Genomic DNA, 20,277 nt, shown 5'->3' on the forward strand with positions numbered 1-20,277 from the left:
CTGAGAAAATTTTATTAAAAATTTTCATTATTCCAATATAGCTTACTTTCTAAAACTATTATAAATTATTTTTTTTTCGAACTTAAAATAATTGGAAAGGAGAAATAATAAAGACAATTAATATATCATATTTTTAGTTATTTTGTTGTTGCTCTCTTTATTAAGGATAACTTTCTAACGCCGTCCTGAATTAGTAGGCAAGCTTAGCTCGTTTCCAAGTATTCCTAAACGTAATATCTTTCATTTTTTTAAAACGAAATTCTCACAATAGATACAGAAAACTTATTTATTCAGGAGCACTTGAAATAGAAAAGAAATATATACATATACATATATATATATATATATATATATATATATATATAACTTAATTTGAAGTTTTACTTGAGAAAAATGATATAAGTGAGTGTTCGATACTTTAAATTAAATAGCATTCCTCTATCTTCATCTTTTCATAAAAATAGAACTTATTCTATAAGAATACAATTAAAAACTGTTTATTTCAGTTTTGATATTTTATAGTTACGATCTCATATCGAAGAGGTTGATGAATTTTCGTCGTTCGACAAAAATTCACATGGTTTTCTCTTCAATAGACGATTCATCACTGCTCCTAAAGGAAAACAGAAACAAATCTTTCAAATCCTAAAGGAAACAGAAACAAATAATAATAATAAACAATGAACTTTTAATTTACTTTTCTTTTCTCTGATTAGCGAGAGCAATTAGTAAAGAAATAAAATTCACTTATTATAGAAATTCGAACTCTTCAATATGAATAACATGACGAACAGAACGAAGATATTCAATTTTTATGATAATCGGAAGGAGGAATACTCGCATACACGATTTAAAGTGAACGGTACAACCAGTATGCTCGTATCTTCGCAACTGAGGTTTTTTCCAAACCCGAACGTCTTTTCAATGACGTTGAGTTTCATCGAGCTTGGTACGAGTGAATGGGGGGAAAAGTGGAAGGGGAGATGCGCGAGCAAATACGCGCGAAATACAAATGCACGACTTACGAACGATAATTAGTAAGATATATATACATACATACATACATATATATATATATATATATATATATATATGTATATATATATATATATTCTCCAATCGTCGCTCCTTCTTCTTCTAACTTCTTATATACTAAAGTTTATATACATCACGGACGTAGGTTATTATTCCCTTGGCTCTTTCCCGTTCGTTTTTTTTAAATTTTATTCTCATCGTTATATGCTCCTCGAACATGGAAAAACTAAAGGTTTTTTAAAGAAAGAAAGAAAAAATAATTAAAACTTTCCTGTTTTGTCGAGAAGCAATGGGATTTTCAATATTTTTTTTTACTTTTATTGTTATTATTTAAATTATTATTATTATTTATTTATTATTAATATTAATATTATTATTATTATTTCGGGAAAACACTGCCGATAATGCCATCGATCGAATCTCGTCATTTCTCATATCGCTGTCATTTTTCAACACCGACTCGCGATACGATTTTCCTTATTATTTCTCGCTGCCTCAGCGACATATGTACGCTTTACATTAAACATTATCTATTAATTAAAAACGATTAGCAATAAACGTCACTTCTATCGTACAAGAACAAAAAGCTGAAACTTCAAGAAATACACATTTTTATGAAGTAAATGTTGAAGTTGATTCGAAAATTATATATTTTCGAAAAAAAATCCATTTACAATGCACATTTGCTCTTTTTTTTGTTTATATTTTGCATATTTTTTGTGTAAACTTTTTTTCATTCAACTTTGTTCCGAAATTTTTTTTTTCTTTTTTTTTTTTTTTCTTTTCTTCTTCAATTGTGCTTATATCGTATAGAAATCCACGCTCTGTCTGAAATGTAAAAGTTTTTTTCATTTTTCATATTAATATTAATTGAAAATGAAAAATATTCTTGCGTTTGGAAAAAATGGCCGACGCGTATTTTATCGCGCCGAGAACAAGAAAGCGTTTACTGCTAATATATATTTATATAATATATGTTTATAATTGTTCGCTAAAGGAACGCTTTAAAGGCATATTACTTTATCGATATAATGTTCGAACATATAATACATTCGATCGTAATGAACAACGAACATAGCTTTTCCTCTTCTCAGTGATCGTTCGTACTTTGTCATTCGGTGCGGTTTTGATATGCACAGCGAGAGAAAAGATGTGCAAAGGATGAGAGAATGAGATTGATTGGTTTTATATGTAGAATATATAAAAGAAGGAAAAAAACAAAAACAAGATAAATCAAAAAATTAAATCATGTTTAAACTCATTGGGATCGTTGGTCGAATAACATGAATTCTTCATCTAACAGAAAAAAAAGAAAGATTGGAAATATCATTTATCTTATATATTTTCAAAAGTGTGACCTCGAATAATCGAGACGTATGTATATGTATATACGAAAATTAAGGTCTATTACACGATCGTTTCTCTCTCAGCAAGCGTTATTACACATTTTCTGTGTTCTCTGTGTATACGGTGTAATGCGTTCGTGTTAACATCGTGTATCAGTGTTATACATTTGGTTTATTTTGGCATACAAAATAATTTTATTTACAGTCTGACAATAATATTAATTATTTATCGATAGTCTTTTATACTAAGTGGCGATAGTATAATCGAATTACTTATTACATTATGCAGTTACGGCTATTTACATCAACAAAAGAAAAAAAATTAAAAAAAAAATAAAGACACGAATAAATACCTCTTGGACGTGGTTCAAGTTTACCTCGTGTGCTTGCTCATTGACCAACTACGGATCGTTTCGTCGACAGGGACATTTATGTTCTCAAAAGGAGTTAAGGTTCTGTGAAGGGATTAAACTATGCGGCACGCTGCTAACAACTGTAAATGCACGATCTGTAAAAAGAGCCGTACTACAATCTAAAATATACTTCTAAATATATAAAACACTTGTGTATATCACGCTTTCCGAAGAAAATAAAAAGTCAATTTAAATGAACGTGAAACACACGCAATACGTATTTTTCATCTATCCCTTCCAGAACTTGCATTAAATTATTAAAAACAAATGAGAGAAAGAAAAAAAGCAGAAAAACGTTGTTCAATATAATTGATCTAAGGAACTTCGAAATTCTTTTATCAAAAATGTCCTCATGCAACGAATCGATCGATAATCGATTTGATCGTTGAGAATAAAGCACAAAATGTTTAACGCTCTTGCAAATAATTATGCAAGATAGAATTATATAGAATTACTATAGATATATTTATATATATATATGTATATAGACAGAAGGATAGGAAGAAAAATAGATATAGGAACAAAGATGAGAGATAGTGAAGTGAAAAGAGGCTGAAGCTATTTTGTTAGTTTACAAGACGCAACCTTGACGCAAACAGTTTCACAATATAGCTTTACAATATTGCAATAGTCACTAAATGATGACTAAGCAAATTAAGAAATTCTTGTATTATTTGTCCGCTGATGATTAAACTAATGATTTATTGTTCTTTATAATCTGTCGTTTATATATATATATATATATATATATATATATATATATATATATATAAGTCCAACGATTCAATGTTCTGATAGAAATAAGGAGATTTTTATGAATTAAATCGTACATAAAAAATACAATAAATATAGTAAAAAAATAAGCAAACAGACGAATAGTACAAGTAATATCCACAATTATTTATCAAAGCAGAGTTGACTGCAATTGTGAAAACCATAGATGCGTTTCAGCTTCATTGGCAGCCTCATAATCATTGAAAAAGTTCAATGAATATCAATGATCAAAAATGAGGAACTAAGAATATAATGTAAATGAAAATAGAACAGCAAGAGAGAAAGAGAGAGAGAGAGAAAGAGAGAGAGAGAGAGAGAGAGAGAGAGAGAGAGAGAGAGAGAGAAATAGATAGATAGATAGTTAGATAGAAGGAGGGAGGGAGGTAGGGAAGGAGAGAGACAGAGAGATAGAGATAGAGAATCCGTTCGCAAAAAAAAAGGTCTGCGGACTGGAACGAAGTAAAGCCGCTTTCTCTTATTTACCTATCGCGATCTAAATCGACCTGAGTGAGAATATCTTTTTCTTTTTTCTCCTTATTTCCCTCAAAATGTTTCTATTTAATATTTCGAAAGAAGCATCCCTCTTACGAATCAAAATTCGATTTACGTTAAACTTTGGCTAACGTAAGAGTTTACTAGTCTCTACACGTCCTTTTCGTTTGTGTAAGCGTCATATATCTTTGTTTTCTTTCGTTTGGGATGAAAATGTGAGAAAGATAATTAAAAATATAATTAAAAAAAGAAAAAAAAGAAAAAAATTAAAAAACACTGTTGCATGTAGAAGAGCAAAATGAAAGAAGAACAAAACCACCAACACCGACAGGACACGAAACGACGATATGAATGAAAAAAACTTTCTTTTCTCTTTTTATACGAGTTTGTCGCACATTCAAAATCGATTGACAAGAAATCGATTTTCTTTTTCTCGTAGTTTTGTTTCGATAACGTCGTCATCGTCGTCGTCGCTTTCGTCGTCGGCGTCATCGTCGTCGTTGAAGCCTCGAAGTATCTTTTATCGTAGACTTTCAAGTGCATCGGGAGCTGTCTCTTCGATTGGTGGAAATATAACAAATAGAATGACTTCCAAGGTGAACGCACATCGATCAGGGCACTTCTTCGACGAATATATATGTATATATATACATATATATATATGGATGTATATATATATATATATAGATAGATATATATATCCTAAATTATTATGTCGGCTTACTGATGCCGTTTTATCCGGATATCTCGATACTACGTAGCGTGGGATTGTTGACTTTGTGACACTTTGCTGGTACTCTTGTGATGACTGGACGTGTGCCTTTCCTAAAATCAATAATGAACAATGAGATATGGATCTATCGATCTATAATCGGATAATCGATAACTCGCTATTCTTATCAAATATTTTTACAAGAGAAGAGCAGGTATCTTTTAAAAAATTATATTCCAATATTTACGTGAAGAAAAAAATAAAAAATAAATAAATAAATGAATAAATATATATATAAATAAATAAATGATTAATGAAAAAGACAGTTCTATTAACTCGTCTATGTTTCATTTTATGTACTTTAAGTTTCGAATATACGAAAGATTTCTCTTACAATATTGAAACTATTATTTAACTGCACGAGATCACATTGTGCTAAAGCATTGTATTACGATGAAGTGAACGGATGATGAAGAAGCAATCTTCAGAAAGAAGTCATCAAATATATAGCATAGAAATGTGCTTTGATTTACCTAAAGAAACAGTGGGAGTATCGGGAGAGAGGGAGGAGAAAGAGAGGGAGAGAGAGGGAGGAGAGGGAAGAAAGAGAGAAAGAGTGAGAGAGAGAGAAAGGGGAGGAAGAAGGAGAGATAAAGAGGAGACTAAATACAACGGCGCTTACTATAAAGAATAGGATTAAATAGAAGGGAGGGCATACGGAGGAAAACTATTATGCGTCATGCTGTGCACAATAATACGATATAGGCGCATACACTTATAGAACATGCACGTGCATAATTATACAAATATATGTATATATACATACATATATACATACATATAACGAAAGGAAAACACAAAGAAATAAATGTTCAAAAAATATTTCTGTAGTTTAACCTTCACCAAACAAGCATCAAATGAGACGACGACAGGATAGCCTAATAACTTAATCCTCGTGAAACACGTATTCTTCTCGTATATATATATATATATATATATATATATATATATATATATATTAGTGTGTGTTTCTGTTTAAGTATGTATATAGTATATATGCGTGTATATGACATATAATGAGAGTTCTACATTTCATATGACGTTCCTATATCATAAACTAAAGCAGTGATATGTTAGTACATAAAGAAATGCGGCGATACGATGTGCGATATTATTATGGTATTATGTGAAGAAAGAGACAAAATAATTACTAAGGTACGTTTCGTTTTCACAGAACGTTTATTTCCGTTGTTTTATATATATATATATATATATATATATATATATATATATTTGTGTTTTTTATTATTATTCTTGGTCAAAGACATGACGCATACGATTCCTGCTGCGCGTCGTCTAATGGGTCAATCCTATCGAGGAGATCCATAACAATTAATAATTCCATTTCCGTGTGATAAAATATAATATATATTTGAAAAGGAATAGGCCGCATTATATATTTTCTTTTATTTGGTTTTTGTTTTTTTTTCTTTTATTATTATTATTATTATTATTATTATTATTGTTATTGTTATTATTATTATTAATTTCGATTATATCTAAGTACTGAAATTGTTCATTTGTATAATTGTGGTAACGTTAACAATTATTTTCAACGCAATCAATTCCTATAAATGATTTTGCAAGCGCGATGCACGATCTTAAAAAGAAAACAGATAACATACGCGGCAAGTAAAAAAATTTATACATTGTGTACATATTTAACGCACTTGTTTGTTTGTTTGTTTTTTTTTTGTGTACTTCCGCATTTATACATTTTTTTTACTAAAATTCTCTCCCATCAATCTCCTTAACATTTACATTTTTGCTATTTTTTTACTTTTTTTTTATTTTATTTATATCATTCATGTCAAGCATCGCTCACACGCGTGAATGAATACGCGCGCCTATATTGTTTGTATTTTTTTTTGTTTAACCTATTTTATCAATTTCTTTATTATTTATTTATTTATTTATGGGTTATATCCCTTTCTCTCTCTCTCTCTCTCTCTCTCTCTCTCTCTCTCGCTCACTCTTTCGTTTTCTTATACTCCATATAGTCAAAGAATACAAAAGCTACATAGAATTACCTTAGCAATTATTTTGTCTTCCCGTACCGTAACGTAGTACCTGCCACGAGTGCACAATTTTTAAATAACGCATAATTTTTATTCTTCTATATATATCTCTTCATATCTTCCTTTTATATAAGATTTTACGATACCTTTCAGCTGTATATACTATGAACACACATTCGAATTAAACAAGAATTAACGCTCATGTTATAATAAGCTTTAATCAATTAAGAAAGAATAGAACGATCCGTAGATATTTCTCTTTCATGACTACAAACATTGTTATGTAACTTATATACATAAGAAATATTATAATGTAATGAATTGTGTAATCAAAGGGAAAATAATATTCTTTCGTCTTTTGAATGATATTTTAGATATTCTACTATCTACACTATTTCGAGATGTATACTATTATTCTATTCTTTCCAAAAAGATTTAGCCTTTTTCAACTTCCAGATTATTTTGCGCATGTAAAACTTATACACAGAAACGATAAGAGAAAAATAAAAACGTCTATTTACAAGTACATGTGCCCATCAAAAATAGTTTCTCGCTCCATGCAAAACCCAATTTATTTTATACTTTTATTATTTTTTTTTGTCTTTCTTTTTCTTTTGAAAACTTGCAAAGCATTCTTTTTTTAATGGTAATTTGCATGGAAAAAAAGAAATAATCACTATGATCATAATGATTTCACAAATAAAACGCGTATACTTCTACTAGCATAATAGCGCGAAAGCAATTTATATCGCTATAATAATTACAGTTATGTCACAGCAAGAAATTGTTTTCTTTCTTTTTTTACATTAATGATAATCGTGTCACAATATTATTATAATCCAAATGATCTGTAAATGTGCATATAGGCACATTATTCTGTATAGTATAAACGCATTTTCAGTCAATAATATAAATGCATAATATATATTACTATATATATATATATATATATATATATATATATATATATATATATAATTCATATATTAAGCATATTATTCGATTCATTCCCATTCTCTCTCTCTCATTCTCTCTATCTCTTTCATTCCCACCCCCTTTTTTTACTTATGCACTCTGACTTTCATTCTCTCTTTCTCTCTCTCTCTTTCTTTCTCTATACATTCCTGAGTTAATATTTGTTCTATCAGTACTCTTTGTGTTCCATTGCATGTACAGCTTAGAACGCGAGTAATCAAAATAATATGACAAACTCTTTTCATCTTAAATGAATTGAGAAAATAAATAAAATTAATACGGTTGCTACATTGCTACGATTGATCAATAATTACAAATCAAAAAACCATTGTACGAATAAAATATACAATATGAAATTTATACACAATCCTATTACTATATTTATTAATTTCATATTTCATTAATTGGCAAATTAATTTCGCGCGTAAATTTTTATCTTAATAATTTTAGTCAAAAATTTTTCCAACACTTAGTCTATATATATATATATATATATATATATATATATATATATATCGCATAAACTTTCCTTTCCCGTATGATTAAATATATTTAGACAAATATAAAGTGTACTTAGCCGAGCAATTAAACACTCTGATAATAAAGACTTAATTGCAATTATAGAAACTTCTTTCTATTAAACAAAACAAGTAGATAATATAGGGATAAATTTCTAATACACCCACTATCCTGTTCTGACTGCCTAACTCTTACTTCTTAAAATTGTTTAAAACACTTAAATATATAAATCGTATCTTCTTACGAAAAAGACGATAATCAGTCCAAGTATTAAATTTACAATAGTACACACGTATTAAATCATTATAATTGGTGCAGCAGATGGTAATGGTAAAAGGAAGAATCTAATGGAAATAAAAAATGAGAAAAAAAAGCTGCATTAGAAAATAACTAAGTACGAAAAAAAATTATCATGTCATTATACTACTGACTTTTCTAGAATCTTTACGATCTAAGGCATCTATATGCTTGTATGCGTGTATATGTATGTGTGTATATATATATATAGACACACACGCACGCGCGCGTTTCTCAGGTGATATTACATATTAATAATCTCATTGTACTAATTGTGATGTTTGTTTATACGCATTTTCCTCTTTCCTATTACAATAAAAATGTTCTTAGAAATGCTTTTATATGATACAATGGGAAGGGGAAAAAAAAGAATTATATAACTTTACAAATAATTTCTTAAATTATTGGTTATTATCTTCTTTACAAATTAATTGCAAATGATTTGTTTTTAACTTTCAATAAAGAGTAACTCAAATATATCTTTTCACTAAGAATAACTGAAATAATAAATATAAATTAATACGATGAATAAATCTTCTGTATCTGTATAATTTGCCATTGAATAGGCATATAAAAAACTTGAATAAATTGTTAAATCAGATAAAAAATTGTAACTTGTTTAGAATATTGAAGCTTTCGAACGATTACTTAATTATTTACTAATTTACTCTTGGTAGTTTTCATCACACATACCGTTTATATAATTTTTTATAAACAATTGATAGAAAAATTATCTAATTCGTTTTTTTACATTGAAAGTACTAGTTATTACACGATAATGTATTTCTTAGAACATCCTTGTTCTAAGAACATCTTGCTTCATGATCCTTTGCCAGCAAAGGAAAGTGTTCAATAAGCAAAGTTAATATTATGTTTAAGTCAAGTATCCTCGCAACAATAAGCTCGTAAGCTCTTTTTGAATTACTTTCATCGATATCTTGCAATATTTCCTCAAAAATATAAATATCAATAAGAAATTAAGGAAAGCTTAATTATTCCTTGTTTTCATTATTTTAATATATATTAATCCCTTATCAACTTCACCAAACTTCAAAAAAAGAAAAAGAATTAAGCACAAAATAAAAGAAACGTGTAATATAACTTTCCTCTCTGGTATCTGGCAGTGTTTGGTATGTTTTAAATTTTACAACTTTTGCTACTCCTTTCTTAAAAAAAAAAAAGAAAAGAAAATAATAATAATAATAATAATAATAATAATAATAATAATAATAATAATAATAACAACAATAAAGGAGAAAAAAGAAAAAGAAAATCTAAACTAACAACATCAATCCGACAATTTGAAGTTAAGTTACAAATAAAAGCAAATATTTGTATCACTTCAATTAGTTTACTATTTTTAGGACTAACAAATAGTCTGTCGACATAGAGAAATAAATTTTTTGCTGTAAAATATTTTGGAAAAAATTTAAAAGCCTAGCCGAGAATTTTTTTCTCTCAAGGAACATTGTCTTTGCAATGAAAAAACCTTTAAAAGGTCATAGTCTTTATATGTTCATAAATTCGTAGTAAATTAATATTCATATTCGCTAGATTTCTTTAAATCTTTCAACAAAATTAAAATACCTTTTCACACACATTTGTCGTTGTCTTCCTATTGTTGTCATCGTCTTCTGAATGATTATCTTCAGGTTGAATAATAATCATTTCGTATATACTTTAATGAAGTCATATGCTTGCAAAGTACTCTAAAAAGATATGCTACAGGTACAAAGGTGGAAAGATAGATGTGGTAATATATAACAAAGGTAAAAGATATCGTACGATGCCATGCTGCTACATCTACCATTCACAAACTTTAGGAGTCAAGGGATAACAGAGGCAAGTAGAAAATTCACTCCTTCCGTAAAAAATGACAGAGAGTTTACTTCTACAAAATAATCAACCACTCTTCTCCTATCCGTGCTATGTCGAAACAAGAATCGTATTCACTCTCTACATACTTATAGATTTATAATCTAAAAATAATCAATTAAACTTAATAAACATTCTGTGTCATAGTATACCCTAACCTAATGTGATGTAAAAATAATATTAGATATTTATCGACATGAAATAAAAAAAAAATTGGCTAATAGGTATTCTCTTAGTCTTGATAATGAATAATATACATACACTGTACGAATTATAAAAGAGATATATACAAAAGATTCTCCGAACCTTTGATTAAAAAGTTTGCTGACAAGCACGGATAACGGATCGGAGAGATAGTTCTTTTTTTCATAAATTAAGCACTACTTCGTGAGCTACGTATTAAATCTACTACAAAAAAAAATTGAGTGCAGTCGCAACTACTCTGGGGGTGGGGGTGGGGGTGGAGAAGAACTCGGGGGTGGTCCGGTAGGCAACGGAGGCGGTTTGTCAGTTTCTTGCTGAGTAGACACGCCCGACTGATGAGTCGGTCGTACAATCATAACGGGACTTCGACGTACATTGGGAGGTAATGAGGGTGGTGGAACGGACGTATCGATGGCGCCATCCGGTGTCATTATGACATTGCCCGCCGGATACATGGAGTACTGCTGCTGATATTGTTGATAATAACTCATAGCAGGGTCATACATGTATCCGGAAGCAGCGGCGGCAGCGGCGGCGGCGGCGGCGGCAGGATTGTATATCGAGGGCGGTGGAAAATTGGTGAAGTTAGCAAAATATGAATCAGCCTGGGCGACGTGAGCAGCCCTGTTGTAGGCTGTATCAGTTCTATTAGATGACGAAGGATGATTAGAGGAATGATGGACATTGATATTACTATAGGTATCCTGCTGATAATAGCCGTCACGTTGACCGGCTATATTGAAATTGCCAGCCGATCCTGATGGTGGTAGCCCGCGCTTGATATACTGGCGGCCGCCTCTGCCGCCTCCACGTACCTTGTTATTGCTGCCTGAACTATAGTGCCTGCCGTTCTGCCTTTCCCCAGGACGATGTTGACTGTAACCACCGGCGGCCATCGATGAGATCTGCTGTGACTGATGTTGTTGTTGTTGTTGGTGTTGCTGTTGTTGTTGTTGTTGTTGTTGCTGCTGCTGCTGCTGCTGCTGCTGCTGCTGCTGCTGCTGATGGTGATGATAGTGATGATGGTGTTGCTGTTGTTGTTGTTGCTGTTGCTTTTTCGTCGGCGGAACCACGTTCGACGTACTCTCGTTGACATCGATTCTTTCTCTTTTTCGACCATCACCCGAATAGTCCGGTACACTAGCGATCGTCGAAGCGCTTGTCGTTGTTACCGGTACGCTACCTGTTGAACTTCTCCAGATCGCGTCCGTTCGTATTTTCATTTTTAACGGTGCCTGTGGCACCGGTTGAGCCTGCGTACTCGGTACATTTTCCGCACTCTTCAATCGATCTTTTAAAATTTTCAACTTCAAACCGGTACTTTGAGGTGATTTATTTTTCTCAGGTATGACGACAGTACCGCCACTGGTAACAGTCGTTTCACCACTGAGATTTAATTTCTCTTTAGGTATTGTTATCTTGATCGGTGCAGCCGGTAACGTCTCTTCATTTTTCTCCTTGTCTTTTTCACGATGCCTCTCCTTGTCCTTATCTTTGTGTTTGTGTTTGTGTTTTTCTTTATTTTTCTCCTTATCTTTATGTTTGTGTTTTTCTTTTTTCTTTTTCTTTTCACTCTTATGATGCTCCGTTCTCTTCTCTTCGACCACTATCGGCACTGTTGGCTGTACTGTTGTTGGTACGGTCTGAACTATTCCATCTGTATTATTTTGTACCGGAGCAGATAGAACACTAATATCGACCGTTGAAACTACAGACGTTTCATTCATTGATGAAGGCAGTGTCATGCACTGTGTTTGTACTGCTAATTGGCTATCAGGAAGTAACAATGAATGAGAAGTTATAGGTTGTTGGTGTTGATGCGAGTGTTGATGTTGATGTTGTAGTGTCTGTGACTGTACTTGTAATTGCATCTGTGCTTGCTGCTGCTGCGGCAACTGTTGCGACTGCTGTTGTTGCTCTTGCTGAACAACTTGCTCCTGATGCGCTTGTTGTGATGTTATTTGACTACTAAATTGCTGCATTCCTTGCAATAAAGATGGCAACGGAGCTAAAGGTTCCTGCAATAGAGCACTTATACTTTGAGCCGATTTCATTGGTGACAAATATTCCATTTGCACTGGTTGTTGTTGAGCCTCGACGCCTGTGTCCAACCCATTTGTAACCATACTACCAAAACGAGAAATCACAGGTTCCGGTTCAAACGGTTTGATTAATTCTGGAGGTTGTAAATCGCTAGCCACCGAAGTACTTCTACCATTTGACGAAGGATTATCTCTAATTGGTTGGATAAGCTCTGGTACTCTACCAAGCATCTTCATGGCCTCTAAACTTGACGTATCTTCCATCTTCATTTTCAACTGGGGCTCGTTTTCACTAGAACTTGTAGTCCGATGCCTTTTATGAGATATCGTCGATGCATCGCTAGCTGAACGTTTCATTGACATCGAATCAGTTTGTTGTAAACCTGGCGGACTCGCGAATGGTGACACCAAATTAAGACCAGTTAGTGTCTCTGGTGCACGTTCTTTAGGAACTTTAACAGCCGAAGGTGGCGTTTTTTGTTTCGATTTAGGCCTCTGAGAGTGAGACTCCCGACTGGTTTGCACTTTTTCCGGACTAAACAATGATTTGTGCTTGGTCGTTGGCGTTTGTAATAAGTTTTGTTGTTGTTCGATCAATTCGTCGTGTCGCGGACGTTTTTCAGCTTTTGGATCGTCTATATTATTTAAAGACGTCAAACACGAGGATTGAGAATTTCCATTCTTAATCGAATCTTTTAACGTTTGTGGAACACCATAAGCAGAATGCTGATTTATCGTGGGCTTAGAAGATATGCTTTTTTGTGAGATTTGTGGCAGAGAAGACGCGATGGTCGTCGGAGATTTTTCTTGAGAGAATGCGTTTTGAGATATAGAGATCGGTTTCATATCACTTATAAACGCACTGGTGCTTCCTTGTGGTTTATCCGGTTGACTATATTTACCATGATAGGATTGTTTCTGTATATTGGCAGCATGTTGTACATCCAATGCTGGTTTTGGAAATGGTAAAGGTTTTTCTATAAGTTTACGTACTTCTTCACATCTCTGTTCCAAAGTATCAGATTTCCGCTGTCTATCTCTCGACGAATCAGGATATTTGTTATATGTTTTTTGTTCTCCATCTTTCCTGTGATCTACAGCTTTATGCCTTGGATCATAGACCCTTTTGTCGTGAGTTTGATGTTTTCCATCCATTGTGCTTAACCTTTGTAAATTATGGTTGTTATTGCTGAGATTGTCTGGCAATGTAGCAACATCAGATCTGTGTGATGTAATATCTGGTAAAGTGTTGTCTACGTTTACATCCTTTGTTTGATGTATCGTATGACCATGAGAATGCACGGTACTACTAGTTGAACTACTACTAGAATTGTATTCCCTTTGTATCCTTTGTCTACTAGGATCACGATTGGGTTCTCGCGGCTGGTTGCCTGTAGAATGCCTTTGTGGTACTGGTTGACTAACTTTCATCTCTTGTCTATGATGATGATTATGATGTAATGTAGTTTTTTGCCCCGGTGGCACGGAATGCTTATTAGGTATATTTGTTCCGGACACAGGTTTATGATGATGCGAATGATGCTTATTAATGTCAACTGCATGACTTTGAACACTTGTAACTGGAGTTGTTGCTTTTTCTCTCTCTAAACGTTCACGTTCCTTTTTCTCTCGATATTCACGATAATCAGCAGGTGGTCTTGTATTTGTCGGAGGAAGTTGTTTCTTTTCTTCCTGTTTTTCTGTATGATGCGGCCGATTAGAATGAAATGTTGGCCCTCCGTCTGCCGCCGATGCTGGAGATTGAACTTTTCGTGGTTCAGCATCCTGTAAAAACATCAAATATTTTATTGGAATACGCTCAGTTGGAAGAAACAAATTTTTTATAATAGCATACGATTTCAGAAAACAATTTCTTTTATTTACAATATTAGATTATCGTATAGAAATACTCACAAATGGCGAATTTGGCAAACTTGGGTGATTGATACTCGGGCTTTGATTAGCAGAAATGCTCATTATTTTCCTTTTTAATCTCGACGGACATTTGTCGAATATATGTAAAAATTCTGCTGTAAGTTGTTGTAGTAGTTCTGATGTTACTGTCCTATCAACGTACCAAAACCAATGTTTTCCTTCATTACTCTGAGGTATCTGTAATAAAAGATAACAATATAGTATTTCACATTTTTTACTCATTATATGAAAATATGTAGTTATTTTGTACGAAGTATACTTATCATCATAAATGACCAAAAATAGATGATAAAAATAAAACAATATAGGAATTTGTAGTACATTATTACCTCCCAATTGGACCATTTACATGCTAAATGGATGCAGAAACAGGCAACTACTGTGGGTTTGTATTGTAGACACATCGTTGTTAAGTGTAAGCTGAAAAAAAATAATATTGCAAATTATTTCAGTAATGTTATTTTTCTAAGAAATAATTTTCTAATAAGATATTATAAACAAGAACATATTTTATTTTTATATTAAAAAAATAAAAACTTAGAACAATATTAACTGTGTTAAAAACTATACATCTTAGTTGAAAGTTATTTATAATTAGAACAAGAAATTTTTAGTGACAATCTACCTTTTCTGGTGTCACAAAATATTATATTAAAAAAGAAAGGAGAAAAATAATCGACACAGTACATATTGTAATCTATGTTCCTATTCTTCTACTTTACACTCCACTCTGTCAGAATAAATTATGCCATGATATAACATGTATACATATGTATGCACACTATAAAATAAATATGTCATATAAATTAAATTGATATATAACATGGTACAATATTGTACATTTGTTATAAAATTATAATAATCTAATGAATGAAAATATTTATTATTATCTTTTAATCTTTAGATTTCATCATATATCTGTTATATATATTAATACAAAAAAATATATCTATTGCAAATCTCGAATCTCCACAAATGTTAAGTTATTTGTTATGTGTAATTATAGTTATGACATATTTGATTTTTTGTTATATCAAATTACTAAATATTATTATGTAGTCATATATACACTTTGCTCACGATTTTCATGCACTATTTTTTACAAATGCATTTGCATGTATAAAAAGAAAAATTTTATATGTTATAATTTAATACTTTTATGCCCGCACATTTCGTTCAAAAATTTTTACGTAGTCACAATCGCTTTTCGTAGTCATTTATAGTATAATTATAATATACTTATTGAAAAAAAACCATTGAATCTATCACTTAAATTTTATCATATAATCTCAAAATAGACGAACATCAAATCTACGATCAAATTATTTTTATAATACCGTCTAAAATTGATAATGTGAAGTTACATCTACCTTATGCCAGCTGACAACATCTGGCTGAGTGAAGTCACTTTTATGTGACAGCGGATGACAAAATGTTAAAAAAATAGCACTTGACATTAAGAATATTTAATTTACCTTTACATAAAAATCCACATCGTGAACTTAGTTTATGATATGAACCTCATTTTGTTTTGGCATAGATTTTCTTTAAAGTCAGACATTATCACGACTGTAACGCAACATTCCCACCTAAAGATACTAACTAATCTGTATTTTTCAAATAATTTTGAAATCAAATGAAATAAAATATACACAGTCAAAATGAATTAATTTGTTAAAAATTATATAGATATTACATAGAAAAAAATTAATTATATAAAAATAAACTATCATCTTTTATTTCATAATTATACTTTTATACCTTTATTGAATTATATTTTCAATAAATGTAATATTAAATAATTTTAGTTGATTATAGAATGTTTTCTTACTTTTTTTCCTAAAGTTACCTGATACTAAAAATCATTTTCAAAGATTAATAGTATATTATGCTTCCAGATATATTTACATTCAAAGAAAATATTTATAGGCCAGAATGATTGCGTCAGTAGCTATTGCCTGACAATTTTAATATGAAAGTATGTTTCTTGTCAACATCTATATCATCTCTAACAGTAAAAGATACTACAAAATAATGTGTATCCACCTGTTAGATGCCATGAAGTATGACGTCTGGGCTAAGTCCTTGCTCGCTAAAAAATAATAACAACCATTTATTAATTCAAATATAAATCAACTTAAAATATGATTCACTTATAAAATATAAACATACACTTACCTTTAACCAGTTGACAACACCTGACAACGTGTGTGTGGGGATGATCAATGGCAACATCAAACCCCAATGTCTGTAGTAGGACATTTTCATTAAATACCAAGTCTTGAGCTTGTTCAAGGTATTGCTGCAATAAAATCATACTTGTTATTAGAAAAATATTTAAAAAATACAAAGAGAGCGTCAATGAAATGAACATATTACTATTTATTTAGGTAAAAAATTTTAATACCTACCTCAGACCTGATGTCAGGTGGCGGCTGATCTCTGTGCAAACACATATGTGCCATTTTGATAACATGTTCAAGTTTGCGTGGTTGTTCTTCTACTTTCGCTGCTAAAAAAAGGGCTGCTGCAGCAATTGAATTCCGGTGAAAGTGTGACAACGAATGGAACACATAGAACCTGTGCATGTAGACTATTGCTGTGTTGATGCATAATTGTGTACTATACATCAATAGTTAAGGAAAATTCTTTTGTGGTGGTAATTCCTAGATACATTAAACTTTTGATTATAGATTATGGTTACTATGAGTTATAAACTCATCAATTTTTATTAATCTCAATCAAAAGCTTACAACAGAGAAATATTACAATATCAAGGACCATATGTGTAGTACCAACCAATAACATCTAAGTACATGAAAGTATAAGTATACAGATAATAATATATAGGTAATAATATATAAGTACATGTAAGTTTAATATAAAAGTAATAAATATAGAACAAATTGCGTGAAAAATCATATCAAATTACTATGCTTCTAGAAAAATCAATGAAAATGAGAAAATCTTTAATTTTATATACCATTATTGACCTAAAGAAGATATTGATAACTTTATCAAATTTATATAAGATTAATATATTAGAAATACAAAATCATATAAGGCTTTTAATTAATTTAATATAATAACATCTAAAAAATAAATGTCATTGAAATTTACTTTTTATATATTTAAAAGGATGATTTAACCAAAAATTATGAAACTAATTTTATATATAAATTATTGCATTATATTAAATCATAGCAATAAAAGATAGAATAATTGTTTATATTAAAAATAATTTATTTAATTTATATATTACATTTTAAATATTTCAAGTTATTTTAGCAGTTAGTGATAATATGTTTTTATCTAATCTATACAAATCTAAAAAATTATAAGGTACTCTTGAAGAAATTTAAAAATATAAGGTAATCAATATTCTGGATGCTTAGAACTTCTTAAATTTTTTATTATGTACATATTTGATTTCATCGATAAAGAGATTTATAAGACATAAGCAGTAATACATAAACATTTTTAACAAAAATATATATAAAGGCATTTACCATCATATTTTATAAAGATTAGAAAATAATAGAAATGTAAATAAAAAACCATAGTTTAGATATTTAATTTGATACTGTTTCGTATACATCAAATATTAATATAATACATTACTTAAGGGTCAAACAATATATATAACAAGTTGGACGATACGGAATGTAAATTTTTTTTTTATAGAAAATAATGCTTAACATCAATATATAAACAGAAGATTGTTGTAAAAGATAACACAATGTTTAATCCATTGTATCAATCTAAACAAAAACTTAACACAAAATATTTCAGATCTACAACAATCCTATAAAAAAATTTTGATATAAAAAAGATAATTTTTTACACGTGACATTTTATATAATTAGAGAAGTATCCAGAGTACTGCTTTCAATTCTACTTTAAAAATCAAAATATTTATATCTTTATCATTTGTATCTATTATTAAATGAAACCTAATAGATTATGTGGTTTAAATATAAAAAAGTAATCTCATTTTCATCATTCATCTAGACGCATAGTTTAATTTCTTTAGAGCATTAAAATTTCCTACATTTTTTTCAATAAATTGTACAAACACATGCGATGTACCTTAAAGAAATTCCTATTTAAACATATAAATTCCATTGATGCGGAAGATAAACAGTAATACAAAATTGAATGAGTAGCAATTGATATTGATATCGAAGAAACATTAAATCATTAGCATTAAGCTTTACGATCATAATAAAAAGAATTAAAGAAACTATTTGATTGTCAAACCTACATATATTAAAAAGTTTACTCGACTAGATGGCAAAGGAAGCGATATATCTTGCCGATCCTTCTCGTATCTCAAAGGCAAGCAAAACTGCAACTGTGGTAGGATAGAAAATAAGAAACCCATACTTGCATAAGGATAAAACAGCAGAAAACTTGTCTTTGGTTGGTACTACTGTCAAACTTGGTCCAGGCAAACAATGTAAATTTCAATGTGACCCTGTTTTATGCCCTTATTTTAAATTTCACACAATCATCGGGCAAACTCGATGATATAATTCGCGTGGTAACCACGATCGTGCATAGATTGATATTCCGACATAATGAGGAGAAAAAACAAAATAAACGTCTCGTGAGAGGTGTGTGACGCAGGAAACTTCAATATGGGGAAACGTAGACGACGACGCGTGACCTCCGCGCTCTCGCACGTCACACATGTTTATAACACGTCGCATTTCGCGACTTCGTGGAATTCTCGAGAGGGGAAAAGAAACAGTTCCGTCGCATTCATTATACATTGAGTAGACCGACGTAATATTAACGCCTCGCGATAAGGAATTAACATGAACTTTAATGATTACTAAAAATGATAAGAGAAAATTCGTAGGCTGAGAAAAAATCGAAAAAAAGGCAAGAGATGCAAGTAAACCGATAGGACAAAACCATACGCATAAAGACGAGGGGGACGCGGTACGGGGGGAACGAAAAAGCACGCACTCATATTTGATAGAAAGGATACACCACGAGTCGCTGTCCCATGTCCTGGATGAAATTCGCCGCCTGCTGCCTGTAACTTAGTTCTTTATCCGCGTCGATGCCGCATCTTCTGCTCGGCGTGTTTATAAGCTGTTCTTTTGTAAAGTACCATTTTTCGTCAGCCGCCATTTATATGTACACACAACTCGGGCACTAAAGCGATGCACACTTCACGGCGTTCGCTCACTCGCGCGGCAGATGAGCCAACGGCGTCGACGTTCGCGTCTCGCCGTAACGTTGATATATCGAAAGTTCTGCGAGCGATACGCCGACAACTTCGCGTCACGCACGAATTGGGAGAACGGACTGACGCATAGGCGTCGATATGTGAAATTCGAATGCTGATGCTACTACCGTCGTCATTACCACCACCGCCGCCACTACTATCACTACCACCACCACTTTCATTTCCACCTTATGCGTCAGAGCAAACAAACGCACAAATATTTTTCTTCCTCTCCTATCGAAAACGCGCGAAGTTTTATCACTATTACGATCATACCGTCCAAACTTTATTCTCATCGAACAATATCCCGTTCTGTTGTGTTCCCTTGCAATTTTCTATCA

At 31.4% G+C, this 20,277-nt stretch overlaps 1 protein-coding gene across 5 annotated transcripts; it reads right to left on the reverse strand.

Moving 5' to 3' along the window:
* Window positions 1-130: 130 nt before the first annotated feature.
* Window positions 131-19,997, reverse strand: LOC122635447 (cyclin-T-like). 5 transcript variants are annotated; one of them, XR_006328673.1, is made up of 9 exons: window positions 19,694-19,997; window positions 17,109-17,319; window positions 16,876-16,999; window positions 16,744-16,789; window positions 15,027-15,117; window positions 14,677-14,874; window positions 11,536-14,547; window positions 4,712-4,885; window positions 131-366 (listed from the first exon to the last, which is right to left on the reverse strand). XR_006328673.1 is itself a non-coding variant. In XM_043825703.1 (8 exons), exons 1-8 carry the CDS (start codon window positions 19,837-19,839, stop codon window positions 4,814-4,816), a joined length of 3,900 nt encoding a protein of 1,299 aa, XP_043681638.1. In that variant the 5' UTR covers window positions 19,840-19,997; the 3' UTR covers window positions 3,942-4,813. The 5 variants fall into 5 exon arrangements, 4 of the variants coding, with proteins under 4 accessions (XP_043681638.1, XP_043681623.1, XP_043681616.1 ...); XM_043825703.1 differs by lacking the exon at window positions 131-366 and having other exon boundaries at window positions 3,942-4,885; XM_043825688.1 differs by lacking the exons at window positions 131-366; window positions 4,712-4,885 and adding an exon at window positions 19,332-19,534 and having other exon boundaries at window positions 10,504-14,547; window positions 19,694-19,835.
* Window positions 19,998-20,277: the final 280 nt, after the last annotated feature.

This window comes from Vespula pensylvanica, chromosome 1, assembly GCF_014466175.1.
Source record: "Vespula pensylvanica isolate Volc-1 chromosome 1, ASM1446617v1, whole genome shotgun sequence".
Lineage (NCBI taxonomy): Eukaryota > Metazoa > Arthropoda > Insecta > Hymenoptera > Vespidae > Vespula > Vespula pensylvanica.